The sequence below is a fragment of the Dermacentor variabilis genome, chromosome 7, assembly GCF_050947875.1.
Source record: "Dermacentor variabilis isolate Ectoservices chromosome 7, ASM5094787v1, whole genome shotgun sequence".
In the NCBI taxonomy this organism is placed as follows: Eukaryota; Metazoa; Arthropoda; class Arachnida; order Ixodida; family Ixodidae; genus Dermacentor; species Dermacentor variabilis.
This window is the reverse complement of record NC_134574.1, coordinates 88,056,263-88,076,188: the sequence shown is the minus strand read 5'-3', so window position 1 is coordinate 88,076,188 and position 19,926 is coordinate 88,056,263. Positions and strand designations below refer to the sequence as shown.

General features: G+C 46.5%; 2 protein-coding genes across 6 annotated transcripts in view; one reads left to right on the top strand and one right to left on the bottom strand.

Annotated features, from left to right (window-relative positions):
• ifc (delta4-sphingolipid-FADS-like protein ifc) overlaps nt 1-2,267 on the bottom strand; it is a 46,001-nt gene extending 43,734 nt beyond the window's left edge. The window contains exon 1 of the mRNA XM_075698764.1: nt 1,921-2,267. Within this exon, the coding sequence (XP_075554879.1) occupies nt 1,921-2,002 (82 nt within the window). The 5' untranslated portion in view covers nt 2,003-2,267. The remainder of the gene's footprint in view (nt 1-1,920) is intronic.
• An 86-nt stretch (nt 2,268-2,353) lies between these two features.
• LOC142587616 (transcription factor YY2-like) overlaps nt 2,354-19,926 on the top strand; it is a 49,879-nt gene continuing 32,306 nt past the window's right edge. For 2 of the 5 annotated variants that reach the window (XM_075698761.1, XM_075698758.1), the window contains exons 1-3: nt 2,355-2,851; nt 16,299-16,425; nt 17,615-17,710. In XM_075698761.1, the coding sequence (XP_075554876.1) occupies nt 2,374-2,851; nt 16,299-16,425; nt 17,615-17,710 (701 nt within the window). In that variant the 5' untranslated portion in view covers nt 2,355-2,373. Of the gene's footprint in view, nt 2,852-16,298; nt 16,426-17,614; nt 17,711-19,926 lie in introns of all 5 variants that reach the window. The other 3 variants (XM_075698759.1, XM_075698763.1, XM_075698762.1) reach the window with 3 other exon arrangements.

The window sequence follows — 19,926 nt, the reverse complement described above, 5'->3', positions numbered from 1 at the left end:
TAGGCTAAGTATGACGGACGCTCTGCACCAATCAGAAAAGGAACACCGTGTTCAAACAAGAGATTTCTCTAAACGTGCGTCAGAACCTCACTCACTGCTGTTCGATGTTACAGTTCCCGTGATGAAGAATTCCCCGAATGGAACTTCACCCCCCCCTCCCCCTATAGCAGAGCGGAAAGAAGGGAAATTACCAGCTTCGAGTGCAAATTCCATAACGGTGCATCGGTCGGCGCTTTTAGCCCTTGGAATCTGCGCTTCTATGATGTAGAAGATCGAGAGCGCTCAATCAACTACAAATCATATATTAATAATAAAACAAAACAGGCAACACGAACATTTTCCGTTACACAGGAAAGTTCGTGTCAAATTCAATCTTCCAATGGCAACTTACCGCACGAAACATGTGCAGCACCTGGCGTTATTAAGTATCAGCCAGCGAAACACTGACCTGAACACGTCGCGTGGAAGTTAAAAGAAAGATGACACGCTATTACGTAACGCTAAACGAAGTTCATCAGCTAAAGACATGATGCCACTGACAACTGCCGTGGGAAACGCCAACTCACAGCTGCTCTTTAGAACGCTATCACGGAAGCATATTCCCATTATTTACTGGCGATGAACGTAATACCGATTACGGAACGCACGCCACGCAGGCAGATTCTGATTAGACTGTGAATTCTGCAGTCAAGAGCAACACCACCGTCCTCATTTTCTATTCCTCCCTGGGCACGAGCTGCAACGCACGGGCGCGGCGGCGCTGGAACGCGGCTCGTGGTTCGATGACAGCACGCCGCTGGTATACAATAACCAAATACCACAAGAAAACGTGACGGCGCGAACACGCCGTACTACAAAGCTTAAACTCGGTTGACAAGTTCAGGCCAGAGTTTTGCGACACATGATGCGGCCTACAGCATCGCTCATATTTTCCCTAACTTCAAGACAAGATCGCGGTGAAAAGGCTACGCACGTGATTCCGTAATTCACACGCGCAAATGCAGAACAAACCAAGCGCCCGCAAAAAAATAATCGCGTACTGGAAATGACCATTTCAAAGTACACATACATATGAAATAATGGGCGGCAACGGAGTTACGGGATAAAACAAACGGCACAAGGCCCGTCAAGGTCAACGCAAGCGGGCTGTCCTACTTTTAAAGACATATGCAGACGTTTGTACGACGCCTGAACATCCGGCACCCGTAGAGACTTCCAAATCCAGGGCATTTAAAAGGATATACCGGCGAGAGCCGGGGGAACACAATTTTAACGACGGACGCAGAGGTCTCGAGAACGCGGCATTTAGTCACGTCGGCCAGCCCCAACCGACGATCAATTCACCCGTCAGCGGCATAATCTCCATCTCGAAAAGCAGCAGAGGTGGCCGTGACGGGATGCGATATTCAAATGCGATCTCGAAAACGTCGGGCTGGGCTTAAAGAAAGGAAGGCTTGTGCGGCCGCAAGACAGCCCATCGATACAAGTATTCTAGAACGCTATAAAGCAAGTCCGCCACTTTGAGACACGATCCCATTGAGCGCGCACTGCAGCCACTCTTCGAGATGCCGTTCAAGCGAAACCCAAGGAAAGCAGGCATGGGGTGACTCAAAAGAAAAGCCTCGTCGGCTAGAAGCCAGTAAATAAACAAACTTCAAAAACCGTCGGCCAGTGGATCCGCGCTCACAGCAGCGACAAAACAGAGTGACCCCAATTACGTGGCGTAGGAGGGTGTAGAAGTCACACAGAATTTAGCGGATCAGGTGACCCGAGCTTGGCTGCTTACGAAAGACTCGATCGGCGACGAGCCGGCCCACGCCCGGCCATTCAACCGATCGCCGCCGGGATATCCCGGCAGACTACCGGTGCCAAAAGAAAGAAAAATGGATAAAACAAGCGACAAATAACTGGGGCACTTACTGAGAATCACCTTCCGACGCGTGGCATGCGGCTCGTCGCTGTAAACCCATTCGAAGTCGGTCCGCGAGACGTGAGCACCCATCGCGAAAAGTCACGGCTCCGGCTCGCACAGCACGACTATGGCACTCTCCGCAGCCGGCAAACGCTACAAATGAGTGGTACACACGAACGCCCGCGAGGGAGCGCGTTCGCTCTTGCCGCAGGTCGTCGTCTACGTTATAATTTGTGTCGTGTATCCATTACTTGTCACTGGCTTAGGTTTACACTAGGAATAACGAAATTTTCCGAAAAATGCAACTATTATTAAGCAAATCTTGATGCTTCGAACAGGTAATCAACCGATGACAAACGCACAAAAAGCACAAAATCGCAACGCACTTCGCTTGGTTGTCAAAAATCGATGACGTCACGAGAACAAGCGGCGTCACGTGCTTTCTTCCTCCATCTTTGCAGATGGGCAAGATGGCGTCCTCGGATGTGGTTACCGAGGTTGAGATTCAGCCCGAGATCCAGGAGGTGGAAATCGAGGCTATACCCGTGGAAATGCCCGTCGAGACAGTCGTGACGACCGTCGAAGCGGTCGAAGGTCAGCCTATGATCGCGTTGCAGCCGCTGCCAGAGCCCGGGAGGGAAGAGATCATCCTACAAACCCAGGAGGAGATCGTCGGCAGCATAGACGCCGATCACGAAGCGCTCACAGGATACGACAACATCCCGGTGCCGACCCCCGAAGTGCTCATCGAGACGAGCCCCAGCACGTCGGGTAAACGCGGCAGGAAAGGCAAGCGTGGTGGCAAAGGACGCAGCTTTGGCGGCGAACTGACGTTTGAGACGGACCGTAGTACGCGCAAGTGGGAACAGAAACAGGTGCAGATCAAGACGCTTGAAGGAGAGTTCTCCGTCACCATGTGGGCTTCGGGCACGGAGGACGGTAGGTGCACGCCTCATGCACTGTCTTGCTCGCCTCTTTTCGTCCTGCGCGCCGTAAACACACGCGTATCGCCGCAAATGCTGCCGTGAGCCGATCGCGCAGAACGCCGAGTACACTCGGAAAAAACGCCTGTCGCTCCCCGACTGGGCCGGCCGACGACGGATTTTGTCGTTACGCGGCCTTGAGTGACCCGTGCTGTGTCCGGTGGATCGTGTGGCTCGAGTTCTGACGCTTCGGCGGCTGTGTTTTGAATGAAAAACCGGCCATGAAGCCTCCATGGGCGCCGCCATGTTCTCAGAAGCAACAATATGGCGTCTTTTCGAGTATGGCGGAGGTCGGCCATCTTTGGATGGCACGGAGCTCTCGCCTGCCGTGCGTTTTCGGCCGAAATGCTCAATTTTTAGGCCGCGGACGTTCGTTTCCCGACTCGAGCTCGACGACGGTAACGGTCCGCCGACCCGACACACCAAAGCTGCCCATACGCGTTCGCGGTGCGAGCCGTGCGGGCATTTTTTATCGTTCAAGGTCGCGAGGGGCTCCCGTAGAAACAAGCTAGCTCGGTGTCGCGCAGCGCTGGCCGTCTGCGTGCGATCGCCCGCCGTCGATAAAAATAAAAAAAAAGGCGGAGCCGCGGTGGCGGTGTTTGGCTCGTGGCGATCTCGTCGCCTGTTTGTCTTGCGATTTGCGCGTCTACATATCCGCCGCGGAGCTAAGCAGTGTAGCCGTGAACGGAATAACGCAGCGGTCCGTTCGACGAGAGTGCAGTCATGAAACAAACACCTACAAAAGAACGCGGTGCGCGCGTTTCGGGCGCAGAAGGCGCAAACGTTTAGCGGGCTGACCCTACGCAAGATTGCTCTGTTGTATTGAAGGACCCTGGTCGTACTTTATCTGTGAAATCGCTTCACTAGAACACTGTAGGAAGAAGAGAAATGGCTCGCGATTGTATGTTTGCTGGTACGGCGGTTTCAGCGGTCTGAGCGGCTTCCGTAGGCGTTTATTCTACGTGAAGTGGTTGAGCTATGCGCGGCTTGTTCTTCGGCCGCGCATTCTGGAACATGCTTGCTTGCGTTGGGAACTTGCGTTCGCTGGCGAAGATTTTTCATTGGCGTTCGTCGCCGGAGTATTGGCCGAGCCCGAGCGGGTTATCGCGGCGGCGCTCCTTATGAAAATAGCGCGTATACTGCGTGAAGCTAGCGTCATCAGTGAGCGGTATGTAATTTTTTTGGAAAAAACGTCGCGGTTCCGAGCGCGTCTTCTCTGTTGTGACCTGCCAGTTGTGCGTGGAAAAACGTGTGGCGTCAATTGAACTTCGCGACGTGTTGCACTCGGGTCAGCGTTGTTTTACCTTACGCGGAGACACCCGCGTGGTTGCGAGTTTTCGTCACGTGTGTGTTTATTAGCGGGAACTAGGGAAAACTAGTTAATTGGGCCCAGCACCTTCGCAGTGGGAATTGGTTTTCAATGCTGCTCCACTTTTGATTTCCGGGGTGCGCCTTCTTACCTTTCGAAAGCAAAAAAATAATTAAAAAAGAAAAGAAAAAGAAAACCGTGAAGGTGGCTGAAGTGATGCAGTACGAGTTTCTCTTCTAATTTAAACATTGATGGCGCTTGTCGACGGAAAAAAAAAAAAGAAAACTTCAACTATTTTCGAAATGAAAGAATCTTCCAGCTTGGCGTGCTGTGGCAAGGATGGAGTCGTTTTTGATGCATTTCGGGATGTCTTCATTTTTTTTTTTCCACAAATGCCTGAACGGGGTGAGCCAGTGACATGACTTTCATCAGCATTCATTTCTTAGGAAACACTGCAAATATAATGAATACAGCACAAGCTACTTCACCGATGGCCATACTCCTAGTGTTCTTTTGTTCTTAGTGCCATTTTAATTTGCATGAAATAGTTCTCAATGGCACAATGCAGTGTAGCAGCCAGCTGTCAGTAAATTCACTGGAAAGCTCATGACATGCTTTTAACTAATTTTAATGCACAAAGGAATGGTGGGCCACTCTTCAGTACAATGAATGCCACGCATAACTTTAAAAGGAAGTTGAAAGTATGAGTTGTTTTCATGCGAGATGACCTTGTGCAGCATATGTGGCCATGTTGCAAACCAAACCATTCCTGCAGAAATCCGCTACGTTGAGGAAATTTCACGTAAGGAAAAGAGTATGTTGGTCACATATTGAAATGCCACCACTCTACTAATTATAGCTTTTAGTGATCCTGGCATAAGAGCTGATAAAGATTACAAGCATGAGAGGAAGAGAATGAGGGAGATTTGCAAGGCCTGATGGTTGCCTATTTCTAGCGCTAAAGTCTTGAAGGCTTGCACCATTTGTTGGAACTTTGTGCATATATGTATATTAAAGCTGTTAAAGGACACGGCATTGCGATATTGCAAAAAGTGCACACAAAAAAAAAGAGATTGCGAAAGTACCTGTGCCGACCTGTTGTGGCACTGCAAGACTCCATATACTAGAGGAATACTCACTTTTAGCAAGCGAAATCGGCAAAGTCACTGGAAAAGTCACTTTGATTCAAGAACACTGTTCTTCAGTCTCTGCTTTTCAACTTTGTTGCTGCTTTGCTTGTTACGTACCCCGTAGGTGAATAATCGTAAATAAAGTGCGCGTTTCCCACAAAAGGCGTGTGCTCTTGGCAGACTTTTAATAAAGACTGAGTGCTGCCAATGCGATAGATCATCAGGAAAGAGCGTGAGCCTTGAGAAAACATTGTTGAAGACTTTTCCTCTTGTGCATGTTGCAGAGGGCAAGCTAGCAGAACAGTTTTTCTGTTAGCCAATCCCAAAACTCCAGGCGGGCTTGCAGAGGGGAAAGCATTATAAATGGATGTTTGCAGCAAATACTGTAACAGCTTATTGTCTGTGCACCTTTTGCCTCGTTCGTGATTAGCGTCGGTAGTACAGGTTCTTATCGCTCCTGTCAGTGCGTCCTCTGGCATCGGTTTTAAGGTGTCCAAACAGCAAAATTTCCTAGTCGAATATGAGCATTCAAGAAAAACAGCCTCCAAATGTTGAATCCCTTGTAGAATATTTTCTGGTTTCTAAACAAATTGAAACATTAAGTTTATGCAGTGTTCATATTGCAAAAAATAAGGGGGTGTAGGGGCCGCTTGATATACATTATTTCACACATATATGTAATGTCCTTCGCAACTGAATCACAGGACAACTGTAGACACTTGAAAATGAGAAACAAGTGCTTGCAGTTGACTGGGGCAGTTGGTGCAGTCCCCCCATTAGCTCGGGAGTGGAAGTAATGGAACAAAGGAACAGCATGCCACCTGAAGCACATGCAGTGTTGTGTTCAAAAAGTGAGTAAATTTAATGCTACAGTACTGCATCTATATTTTAACATTGATCCAAGTGTAGTGAGACTGGCCAAATAATAATTGAAGACAAGAGATTCGTATATAGGTTCCCTAAAAGCAAGCCATTCTATTAACCCATATATGCCTAAACTGTGACAAGTTGAAAGTTAAAATATTTCTCTCTAAAATGCCTTTCAGAGGCTTTGGTATATGGTATCAGCAGTTTATTGATCAGTTTATTGGTATCAGCAGTTTATTGATAGACAATTACTTTATAACTGCTGGTTTCGAGCTACCCTAGATATAGGACACTAGGCAAATGCACTCCTTAAAGTTGTGTTAGAATTTAAAATATTTATTACGAACTCTCTCGCATTTCTCACAACGCATGGTAGTTTTCTCATGGCAGTAGGAACACAGTTTGCTCGTCCCGCAGAATCGCAATGTGATGGAATCGGCCAAATAAATTTTGGGTTTTCAAAGAAATGCTGTTGCCCCTTTGCATCCAAGGACTTCTGGAATAAGCCTTTCTGGCATGTGGCTGCTAGCTAACCGTGAAATGTGAGCAGGTCAGCTCTATCACTTCCTACACTGTAATGCTCAAATGTATTTTTGACACGCACATCAAGAAGGTACGTAAGTAGTGAAGAACACTGCTTCTTGCCCATATGGAAGTGTAGTACATCGTAGTGGTTAGAGTGGTCTCTCCTGTGTTAGCATTATGTCTGGTCATTATGTCATAAGAGGCTTTGACTCCTGGCTGTGACATTTTAATTGCTTTTCATCTGGTATCTTATTACTTGGTTCTTGGGTTCCACACCGTGAGTGTTAGACGCAACGGCAGCAGTACTGTAGTGTTTGCCATGATGGACGATTACCTCAAAATGACAATGAACTCTATAATCGAAAGCTGGCAGCCATGTTAGTATGTTAGTATCTTTTTTATCTTTTTGATAGCATGTCTGGCACATCCATTACTATGTATAGGCTCTCGAAACCGCACCCAATCTGCCTGGCGTTCTACATATAGGACGCTGCTGTGTCAAATATCATTAGTGTCGAAGTGTTAAAAAGTCAGTTTTGCCCAAAAGGTGAAGCCTTGATTGTGATAGCAAATTAGTAGACAGCTATACAAAGTAAGGATAGGAGCATTATCGGCTGTATAAGCTTGTAAAAATTCGCTTACTAACTAAATTAACGAGCATGGCGTCATGCGCACACAGGCAAACATGAACACATCTTGCTCGATGACCTCGAAAATGTGCCAGCAGCAGCAAGTGAATTGACCTTTGTGCTGACCCTCGCTTCAGCGTAAACTAAGCGGTGAAAATATGGTGTGCACGAAGCTATCGGCACTCGGCACAGTCTGATTGAGCTGCCATCGTCGGCTCACCGTTGCACGTTTTCACTCGCACGTGCTGCATACGGTGCATGGCGACAATGTTATCGCCCTTGGACTTTATACGGAACATGACGGCAACAGCAGAAATGTGCCTGGAGTGTCCGTATAATTGCTATTCCAATAATACAGAGCATATATAATCCGGTTTTATGCGCAATTTGTTTCTTGCGAACAGGTAATCACGATCTTGGCCATAATGAAATATATTTAGGTTTATTTTGGTTACTTTTCCTGTTTCCAAATGGCACCCTTCTCAATGTCTGGCAATCCACAATGATGCGGCTGTTATGCAGAAACGGCTAAATACACATTTACCGAATTTTTCACTGAAAAGAATTATGACCTTATGAATAATTGATGAGGCGAGGTGGCATTCCAAGTCAAGGGAAATCAGCCCAAGTCCTTTTTATACAGAAGCCCGTAAAGAAACCATGAGTGATGAACTTAGGCCCATATCGCTAACACCCTGTTTCGGTAAACTCGTGGAACATGTGGTTCTCATATGCCTCACAAGATACATGGATGATGGATACATTGATCTAACTGAGGCCTCTGGCACTGTCACACACAAGGCATTACTACAACATCTCCAAGAGCTGGATGTAGGACGTAGAACATACGCATACATCAAGGACTTCTTGATAGATGCCTTGACTTCTTTCAATTGGAAGAACCAAATTGGAGGCGCTCAAACTAGGTAATAGGGTTACCCCACAGGGTTCAGTCCTATCTCTCTTTCTATTCAACCTGGCAATGGTCATCCTTCCTGCGAGACTCGAAAAGATAGAAGGACTTGGACACAGCCCATACGCGGACGACGTCACCCTCTGGGTGGCGGCTGGTAGCGATCGGCATGTGGAAGAGATCCTCCAAACAGCAGTAAGTACGATTGAAGACTACACTAGAGACAGGGGACTAAGATGTTGCTCGCAAAAATTAGAACTTCTGCTCTATAGACCCACATGCAAGGCATCGAAAATGCATTAAGGAGAGGCCAGGCATTGTATTCACAGTAGAAGGCACCAGGATGCCAATAGTGGAGAGCCTGAAAATACTGGGACTCTGCATATCCAAAAATGGCCATAATGGAGAAACAGGCTACTGCAGAATAGTGTTCAACAAACAATCAGACTAATAAAGCAGATATTCAACAGCAACTATGGCATTAAAGAGCACAATCTCATCCGATTCATAGAGACATTCGTAATCAGTCGTACTGTATATGTGGTCCCTTACCTCAAGCTCTACGCTGCGGAGAAAACCAAGATAGAATGCATTATTAGAAGGGCGCATGAGCAAGCCTTGGGACTTCCGGCAAATATGTCAGACGAGAAGTTCCTGGCGCTTGGCGTGCACAGCACACTAGACAAACTTATCGAGGTCCAGAGAGTGGCGCAGTATGAAAGACTCACACAATTTGAAGGGGAGACACTTCTTAGACGACATTGGAATTGCCTACGAAGCATGGCATGGACTGCGGAGAGACATCCTAAGGAAAATAAGGGAACATCTCTCAATACCCTCAATCCCCAGAAACTTGCACACGAAGTTTGACCAAGATAGAAGAATTTCAAGAGTGAGAGCTCTCCGCAAAAGATTTCGTAGTGCTAGGGACGTGGTCTATGTGGACGCGGCAGAGTGCTAACATAGACAGTGTGTGTCGATAGTTGCTACGAGTCTAGAGGGTGAGTTAGTGGCACGGTAAAAACAGGAAAGGCAGAGGTGGCGGAAAAGTCTGCCTTATCACTGGCAATAGCCTCCACGGAGGCTAACATTGTAGTCAGCGACTCCAAGTCGGCCATCAAGAACTATTCCAAAGGAAGAATCTCGCTGGAATCGCTGAGAATTTTAATCAACTTTCGTGAAGATTGAGACGTATATATTATATGGGCACCCGCACACTCCCTTCCCAGGAATGAAATAGTGCACAACTTGGCTCGAGAACTGACGGGCCGAGTAGGTGACATGCAAATACTGGGAATGGAGAGAGACCAGATTACCAGGTTTAACGAGATCACCAAACGCTATAAATTCCCTGGCACACTCTTCGCTAAGTAGACGGCAAGTGACGGCATGGCGCCTCTTACAACACAGGCACGTATCCGAACCCGGTGGCCTACCACAACTAGTACCTGGACCTTTACACAGATAGATGTAAATTCTGTCAAGAAAGAGCGGACCTACAACATATGGTTTGGCCTTGCCTTTGGACACCCACACAGAATAAAATACACACAAGACTAGAGAGCAGTGGGAGACCACATTGCTCATCTGTGCACCGGAAGACCAACTTGAGGCAATCCAGCATGCCGAATATGCCGCCAGGCCCCAAGGGCTCGAGGCCGTCATCTAGGTAGAGAGGCCTAGGTCTCAAATCTGCTTTACTAAACGTTTATTCCTCCTCCTCTTGAAAACAGGCTAGGAAGCTCTTGTTTTTTCTACGACAAAATCTGTGGAGTTGCTGTGAATGAAAGCAGTGTACTACATTAGGCATTTACAAGTTAAATGACTGGAAAGTTACTGAGCTTAACTTATCTGCCCCATGCATTCTCTTGGGAATTGGGGCCTCTGTGCTGGGACTGCAACTTTCCTGCATCACTCGAAACGGTCCTCATTTTCACCATTCTTTCAGTCTTGATACTCCTATATGGGTTATGCCTTATGTTCAACATAAATCTATATTCAAGAATTTTGAACTCTCGAGTGCGAATCGAATAGCAGGACACCCCTAGTTATAATCTATCACTATGAATAGCTTTTATGATGGTTAATCCTTGAAGTTAGTTCAAACTTCTTGGAAGAGCATGTGGGGCTTAGAAATGTTACAACCTGATATTTCTGGTTGAAGAAGAAGCATCTGCATATTTGACAGGCTAGCACCTTGTGTTCATAATTGGTCTGTTTGAATACTTGGAATAATTGTCAGTCTTCTGTGTCTGCCTGTACTGCTAGCTTTTAGCATACTCTGTTGATGTTGTCATATTTAAAGTTGCATATTGTGTAGTGAAAGATGACTGGCATCCAAAATTCATTGTTTTGTGTGAAGAATCGATAATCACAATGGTGAGTGTTTTCCACAGCAGTGTTCAAACAGTTATGGAATTCCTTGTCTTTATGTTTAATACTAAGTCTTCCGTTTTCTGTGTTAACATATAAATGCCAGCCTTATGACTACATCTGCAATATTTGGTGTGTTAAGTAAAGATAAGGAATTGAATTGGGCTAGCCGGCTACATTCCATTCTGTTAAGAGATGAAAGACATAGGTGAGTGAGAAGACAGCATGGGGGGGGGGGGGTCATTCATAGTATATGTTGCCATACAAGTTTTGTCCTCTCTTAGTTACTACAAGCTCTAGTTGCTGCATTTTCATGCGTTACATTGACTAGCATATTTAGTCAAAAAATAGGTTGAGCATGGTTATAGGTTGGCCCCTGTATATTGAAGTTGCCAAGAAATAAAGTGTAACTAAAATATAGGTTGACCCATGTCTTCTTAGAAAAACGAACTTTAAACAGGACACACCTTTATTTACCGCAAGCTAGGCTACTAAATTCGCTAGTCAGTGCCATGAGCTGCACCCTCGTCAGAACTGCCAGAGAAGTCGTCCTCATCTGATGCTCCGCAAACCTCCTCGGCACCTCAAATGCAGTCTTTCTCATTGCCGTTAAGTGCGTCATATATGCAGCATTTCTTAAAGCGAGTCTGGATAATCACCCGTTTGGTGTTAAGGGGGGGGGGGGGGCAACAGAGGAGCTTTGATAGTGAAGTACTTTTGCTAGCTTTGTTCACGAATAAGGTCGAGGAGGAGGAGGAGGATGAAAAGGAAGGAAAGGTAGGGGGTCGAGGTTCTTTGATCAGGTATGTAGGTCGATAGCTTATCTTGAGGAACATTATCCGGGGAAAAAGAAAGGTTGACGTATATTCGAATAACTATGGCATTGTCTTTTCTGTTGATTTCTTTATTTTATTGCTGCATGCAGACACTGTTGTTCATCATACATATAAGACGTCCCACTATGGAACTTTAACCTTATACTATGCCTCACTTTCATTCCACAAGAATGGCCCTTGTATTACTGTGGTGTGAAGATACAGCCAAGAGGCGAAACAGTAATGTTGACATGGTGTATGGTTGCGGCAAACCATAGTGTGTTTAAAACTTTAAAGGTTTTTATTTATTGAAATGCTTTCGAAGGCTCCTGGGCATTACTGAATAGTGTTAGTGTATGTGCGCAAACTGATGTCTGAAAAGATAGGAGGGTCATTGCTAGTGGTGCCACCTAGGCTGAGAGGAACCTAGGCTGAGAGTAAGCATAGAATTCTTGATATTTCCATTCATACTAGCACTGTTTCTAAAATTTCTCTGGTAGTACTTGAAAAGAAGATTAGATTCTGGGGTTTTACTTGCCAAAATCGAAAGTATACTCCTCGCAAGATGTCTTACTCATTTCAGCATGTTGCTCAGTTTCCCGGAAAGTTGTTGCTGGTCCCTTATAATGTTAATTATGGTAATTATAGGTAATTATGAGCATGTAAATTACAGAAGTCGCAGTTCAATGTGTAGCGAAGTACGTTTCCGCTACATTTCTGCTGCGCTTGGCACATACGCAGAGCCACCTTGCGGCAAACACAGAAGACCCCCTTCTCGCAATGTACGGCGCTGTTCCGACAGGTAGCGTGCCACTTGCCCGCTTCTCCCCTTCGTCTCACGCATTGGGGCCGTGCGGGAACCGGTGCGAGGATGCCCCAAAGTTGTGCTGTGGACTTAGAAGTGTTGTGTATGAAAACTATGTCTTTGTGGGATTCAAGAGCATGCCGAGTGAATGAGTGGGCGGTGCGAACGGGGTGCGATAAGGCTTTCGCGTTCGGCTCTTGAAGGCGAAGCTTAAGCGTCCTCCAATTTTTTCTCTTATTGTCCATTAGAACATCAGCTATACCCGTTTGTTCTCTGATCCATACTGCTCTCTTTCTGTCTCTCAAGGTTATGCCTAGCATTCTTCGTTCCATTCCTCTTTGTGTGGTCTTTAACTTGTTCTCAGGTTTCTTTGTCAATCTCGAAGTCTCTGCCCCATAAGTCAGGACCGGTAAGATGCCCTGATTATACACCTTCCTTTTCAATGATAATGGTAAACTCCCAGTCAAGAGCTGATAATGTCTGCCGTATGCGATCCAACCCATTTTTAGTCTTCTATGAATTTCCTTCTCAGGATCAGGATTCCCCGTGATTAATTGACCTAGGTAAACATACTCCTTCACAGACTCAAGAGACTGACTGGCGATCCTGAACTCTTGTTCCTTTGCCCAGTTATTTATCATTGTCTTTGTCTTCTGCATATTAATCTTCAACCCCACTCTTACACTCTCTCTGTGAAGGTCCTCCATCATTTGTTGTAACTCGTCTGCGGTGTTGCTGAATAGAACAATGTCATTGGCAAACCGAAGGTTGCTGAGGTATTCGTCGTCGATCCTTACTCCTAAGCCTTCCCAGTTTAATATTTCTTCAATATTTCTTCCATGCACGCAGTGAATAGCATAGGAGAGATTGTCTCCTTGTCTGACCCCTTTCTTTATAGGTATCTTCTTACTTTTCTTGTGGAGAATTAAGGTAGCTGTGGAACCTCTGGAGATATTTTCCAGGATATTTACTTAAGTGGTCTACACTCCTTGACTACGTAATGCCTCTATGACTGCTGGTATCTCTACTGAATTAAATGCCCTTTCATAATCTATGAAAGCCATATATAGAGGCTGATTGGGCTCTGCGAATTTCTCAATTACCTGATTGATGACATGGATATGATCCATTGTAGAGTCAGGGTGTCTACCAACCAGGAAAACCGGGAATTCTCGGGGAACACTCAGGGAATTTGTGCTTCTATCAGGGAAAATTAACTGTAGTTTAATTGAAAGGGTACTAATACTAATGTCGCGCTAAGGCTGGCTCGAGTAACAGAGGAACCGTAACGGCTGGAGGAGTTGTCATTGTACAGTCACCGACCGATTTTCCGGACGCCAGATTTCCTGAACGGCCAATTTTTAGAACATGCCCAAGAATTCGGGCGGCTTCGTGGCACCGCCACGTACCACATAGAGTCAATGCATAAGAACGTATGAAATTTAGGGCGCAAGAACCCTTCGCCATCCGATATTCCGGACTTTCTGCCATGACCGCAGGTCCGTAACGGCATTGATTAGAGCCACCGCCGCCGCCATTTTGACCACCTCGCTGCCTCGAACAGGCGCTCTTGCACGCACATCCGCTGGCAGCCGTAGCCACCACTGCGGCAACGCTAGGCCTAGCTGCTTCGACGTTCGCTACTGTTAGCAGTTGCACCGATTCAGGCTATGTAATCCTTGCCAATGGCTTCGAGGCTCGGAAAACACGAAGCGTTGAATTATGCCAGTTTCCGAAAGGAAGCTTAGCCTCAGTCACGGAGTAAGACATATAGGAGGTGAAACTCCCATCAGCGCAAGCGAGAGCGGGCGACCAGATAAAGTCACGATTGTTGCATGCGCCGACGCTACCGTATACAGTGGCGGCACCATGCGGCGCGTCGTAGAAGCTGCAGCGGAAAAAAAGAAAAAAAAGCAGCGCCCGGCAGGCGGCTCCGGCAGCTCCGGCCACTCCGTAGTAGAAGTCAAGCGCGCGCGGCCGAACGGGAGCAACACGCTCAACCGGTTGCCCTGGCAACCGAAACGGCGGTAATTTCTTCCCATGCCGCCAGGTGCCGCCAGCATGAAAACATATCCGCGGGCTTGTGACCTTTACTGGTCGCCGCAAACAGCGGAGTTTCCACTCCTAAATATTTCTAGCTCCGTGGCCTCAGTACAGAAATGTTACGAGGTGAAGCATACGCAAAGTATTCCGGTGAAGCTTAAGAAGTGCGGGAAGGGGCAAATTGCCACGGGACCCAGTATATATTCTTTAATTATACACGCGTGCACCCGCCATCTCTTGTCCCAATACGAGGACCGATTTATATGAGTAATAGGTGTACTGGCAGGCCTGCAGAGATTTTTGGTATGTGCTTGTGATGATTTGATCCCTTAAGGGCAGTAAAAGACATGCATTCATTTTTTCGAACTGCCCAATTTTTCGGATGTTTTTGCGGCCCCTAGGGAGTCCAAAGAATCGGACGTTGACTGTACTACTGACCAAATGGTTCGTGGGGCGAACGCGGAGTGGAAAGATGACGAGAACATAAAGGACCTACGCATTGAGGAATGAACGGGAAAGGAAGCGTGCTGCCGCCGTTTTGAAGGAGCTTGAGCTCAAAAAACAAAATGTTGGCTGATGCCGAGATACAGGTGTCCCGCACACGAACAATAATAAACTCTTTAGAGCACCGAAAGGCAACACTGAGGTGTTGTGCGCGGGCTGAGAGTAAATAAGGACAGTTGAGGTTGACTCTCCAGCTGCTGAGAGAGAATCTCACTTGTAACAAAGTTTTTGCCTCATACCAATGAGCTTGCTATCAGTTTATAGAAATAGCTCATATTCGAAAATATTTGGTTCCATATGCATCACTTTTTATTCATGTTTGAACATTTTCTACTCGATTTGCAATGGGCTTTACCCTTTTGTCCGAAGCTATTTGATTCATTGGGCATTTTACTAACCTCTCCCTTCTGTTTTCTTTTTGAATAAAATAAACACTACTATTCAAACTGGATTAAGTAGTTCTTTTTTTAACATGTGTACTGGAGAGTGACAGTATCGGGTGACATTGTGTCAGCCCGGCTTGACACAAAACGAAGTTTTGTGTTACTCAGGAAATATTACCAAGGCATTCAGGGAAAACCTGGAAAACTCTGGGAATTTGGAAATGTCAACTTGGTAGACACATTGATGGTGGCATTCTAGGTATTGGCCAGAAACGTAACCTGCATCATATTTAGAGTGCAGCTCTTAATTGCACATTCCTGCGGTGAGTGTTAACGTCCTACCTTGTAACCGAGAGAACGAGCATAGCGCGGGATGACAAAAGTGGTGAGAGCAAAGAGAATGTCAGGAGGAAAGCAGAGATGAGGGTATGGGGAAACAGTGAGAAGAAAAGCACAGTGCCACGCACGAGGGGCTTTACGGCGACGACGGCTATGAGATGGTGCCAGAGTAGCATGCATTGTCTGGACGGAAAGAAAGCGCTGCATGAGTGGAGGTTGTCTGCGGCGGCTGCTGTGAATCGCGCCCATGTGTCACCCATGCATGTCCTCTCAGCAAGGCAGTCCCGCCACGCTTCACTCCCTTTGCAATGTGCTGCATGAGACAGATGTTCGTGCCAGCCAATATATAGCGAAATGAAAACATGTATACAGCTCCACTCAAATTTTGCATTAGGGAGTATCGTAATTGGGGAATATGTTTTTTTTTTGCCTTTGAAATGTAATTATCCATGGTTATAAAATAGAAGTTGCCTTGCTTGTACCTTACTCAAACAGACAACTTCTTCATGTTTTTTTTTTTTTCTCAGCCAGTAAGCCCTGTTTCTCATGTTGCATTTTGCCGGCCCCACATTGGAGCTCAGCTAGGAGTTTGTGAAGCTGCAGCGGATGCTTTGGTGCTGCAATGCAGCTTGTATTGGAGCCCCCATGCATGTGGCCGAGGCATCTGTGATGAATCATTAGTGTACATCTGCGAAATCAGTTTTTTATTTATCTTTATTCTTTGTGCTTTGAGCAAGCGTATGTATTTGAGTGGACTTTTTGGGTCAGCTGCAGAGGAGTCGACACCCGAGCCGGACCCCGATTACACGGAGTACATGACGGGAAAGAAGATTCCACCAGGTGGCATCCCCGGTGTGGACCTCAGTGACCCCAAGCAGCTGGCAGAGTTTGCAAAGTGAGTGCATGGCCTCCTGTCTCTCGAAGTGTTCCAGCTGTCCAGTGTTCACACACAGTGGCCAGTGAATTTGGGCTGCACAGTGGCCAAATTATCTTCTAATAGAAGGCCCAAGTCCACACCATTAACATCCTTCCTCTTGTCTGATGCTACAAGAATCTTTGCAAAAGAGCAGCAGAAATTTCGCTTTTCCAGACATTACTGAAAGCAATTTTTCATGCAACTGGTGTAAAACACAGCAACCCTATGCTGTGCGTGTTTCCTAAATTAATTTTCTGCATATCAGTCACAAGCCATTACAGATGTCATTGCTGCTTGCTGTTGTGAGGCAGAGGCAAAGGTGCAGCAATATGGTTTCGCAGAGTTGGGTAAAATTGCTGAAAGCCTGCAAAAGGTCTGACATAGTGTTGTGTCCTGTCACTGCAACAAGTGGAGCTGTATTTCCAAGCAAGGAAGGTGCACCAACATAGCCTGTGAATTGTGGGCTATTTACGGAAAGCATCAACATCGTCTGATTATATCATATAATTTGACTCTTGCTTCATACTGGTAAGGTCACACATGCCAAGGGTTCTGAAAGATGTTATCTGTGGAATTCATGTACAGCCGGAGTCCCTGTACATACGTGCAGAGCATATTTGCTTTGTACCATGGGCAGCAAAAGCAAATGGAATGTGCTTCCTATGTAAACTGCATTGCCACGCTATTTAGTGTAATTCAAGTGATGTATTCATGTATATCAGCATAGTGATACTTTTACGATCCATTTGCACATTGCATGTCCCAACTTCCACAAACCCAAGGACACATAAACCCCAGTGGCTGCATTTTATTTGTGCACATAATACTTTGGGCACCCGTGCTTCATATTAATCTGAAATGGCAAGTGGCTGAGCTGCTTCCTGCACTCACTAGGCGGCATGCTGTTGCATTGCAATTTGAAACGAAAAGTTGCACCACTAGTTACCGCAATAGCATAGGTGTTGGTGCTGCGACATCCCTAGTTACCAATGGAAAGCCATGGTTCTATGTTTAGTAGCTGCCTGACTTGCACTGGTTGCCATTGAGATTTGTGTACGTTTGAGAAAGCAAGAGTTGTGCCGCGTGGCGTATTCCTTCCTCTAACCTCTGCCCCGCTCTGCCCCTCTTGCTTCTCTTGCTGTGCCCGTGGTGGGGGCCGCGCCTGCAGTTCGACACCAGACAATGGCATGAAGCAGTGGTGGGAGCAAGTGCAGTGCACCAGTGTCTACTCCCCCGACAAAAACAAGGGTGGCGCCGGCCAGAGGTCAGTGGCGTCCTCTCTCTTCTTCCCTCCCTCGTCGCCCTCATCCCCACTGACCCACTCCACCACCCGCTCTATCTGACCCTGCAGGGTGTATTTGGCCTGGTGAACCTGTGAAGTGACATTTTTTGGCTGTAGTCATCTGCAGCCCTCTTCTTGCGACAACAGGAGCTGGGGGTATTGTGCTTTGCCTTGTATCATGCATTGGGAAAGCTGAGGCCTTCTGTTGAGTGTTAAGATGGCAGATTCTGGATGGGGGCACCTCCTGTGCTGCCATATTAAGCTCTATAGCTGGAGCATGGTCATATGTTGTCAGTTAGGTTAGGACCATTGCCATTTTTCTTTCAGAGAAAAGTAAAGACTTAACTTGAACACAGATGTTGGGCAATCACACCTAGCTGCGATTCCTGTTAGTCGCAAGAGAGATTTATGCATTGGGATTTGCACTTCCCGAAGCCATATTCAGTTGAATAATTTTCTTTTTGTGGTAGCCATATTGCTGGGCACAGGTTCACCTTGGCAAAGGCATCACTGCCCACAAAAACGCCCACCTCTGATGCTCAGGCTGCAGCCTCTGGGGGTTTTCTAGGTGCCTGCCTTATAAGCAGCAAGGCTTTTAACAAAAAGAAAACAATAGATGTTGCGAGATGTATACTCTATTGCAAAGTTCACAATTATGCCACAGGCTATATATTGAGGAGCATTATTTCATGGTAAGACTTTTGTCCAGGTATCCTAAGTGATGCGGAAATTGATTATGTGCAACACATTTCTTTGTCGGTCATTACTGGTACAAAAGTCTTGCTGCCCGAACCCTCCATGATCTTGGCCTTGTTGATGCCCTGAAGCCTCGGGACCATAGCAAGTGTTAGAGATGTGGCGCAGGGCTTGGCATCTGGCTTTTCACCGTGTCCTGCGCATTTCTTGCCTGTACAGCAGCAGCAACTGGCAATTCTTAAAGGGGATTACTCATGGGGCTAAGCTTTATGAAGGTCATCATTGCTAATACAATGTGGATTGGCATAATACCAGCAGGGTGCGCGAGCACATGCTCACGTGTGTCTGTTGTGGTGTACCTTTGTCTCACAATAGTTATGGTGTACTTGAATGGTTGTTCTAGAGCACCATGCCTGTCAAAGGTACCTAAGGCATTGGACACAGGAGGAGGAGGAGGAGGAAAAATAGACGGAAAGACAGGGAAGTTAGCCAGTTCTCAGACTGGTTGGCTACCCTGCGGCTACACAGAGCCACTGCAAGACCAATGTGCATCCGGCATAGTCCAATGTAGGGCCAATGTGGCCAACATTGATCTTGCTTTTTGTGCTGCTAGGGGTAGTGTAATGCAGAAGCAAGTTTGAATGGTAATAATGAGGCTCAGTCGATGCTATCTGCACTGCTTATTGTTGTAATGGAGGTTTAAAACTGATGTGGGTGACATTAGTAGCATTCCAGATTGTCCATAAATGGCTAGTAGAATCTGCCATTAGTTGTCATCTATCTATCTGCACTTTCATACTATGGCATTATGTGACCAATGATTTCTAGCCAGCAGTGCTTTCACATTCATATAATTACAAAAAGAAGTCAGGGAATTTCAGTGGTTTCTCACCTCCCAGTGCACAGCCAGTAGGCAAATTCAGTAGTAGGAGTCCACCCGCCGCGGTGGCTTAGCGGCTACAGTGTTGCGCTGCTGAGCATGAGGTCGCGGGATCAAATCCCAGCCATGGCAGTCACACTTCGACGGGGAAAATTGCAAAAACCCCTGTGTCTTGTGCACTGGGGTCACGTTAAAAACCTTCTGGTGGTCAAAATTAATCCGAAGTCCCCGCTACGGTGTGCCTCAATCAAATCTTGGTTTTGGCACATAAAACCACCAGAATTCAAGATAGCGAATGCCTGAAGTTAGTGGACAGCATTGGCCCTGCATAAGGCTTGGGCTCTGTGCCTTTGTTGCAATGCCATGCTGTGTCTTGACAATGTTGATGTCCCTTTAGTGTGCAGTTTATAACTCTCTTATACAGTACAGGGCAAGCTTATTAAGCTCAGACTTCATGATGTTGACCTTACTCTCACTATATGAGAACGAGATTGGTTGCTGCTAAACACTCTGCGTGTGAAGTCAACGATTTTGACCTCATGTGTTTGATTGAGGTTACTTGGTCGTTGAGGTCGACTTCAGAGCTAGACTTCTCTGTGGCTGCTTGGTTCTGCTGCTTGTA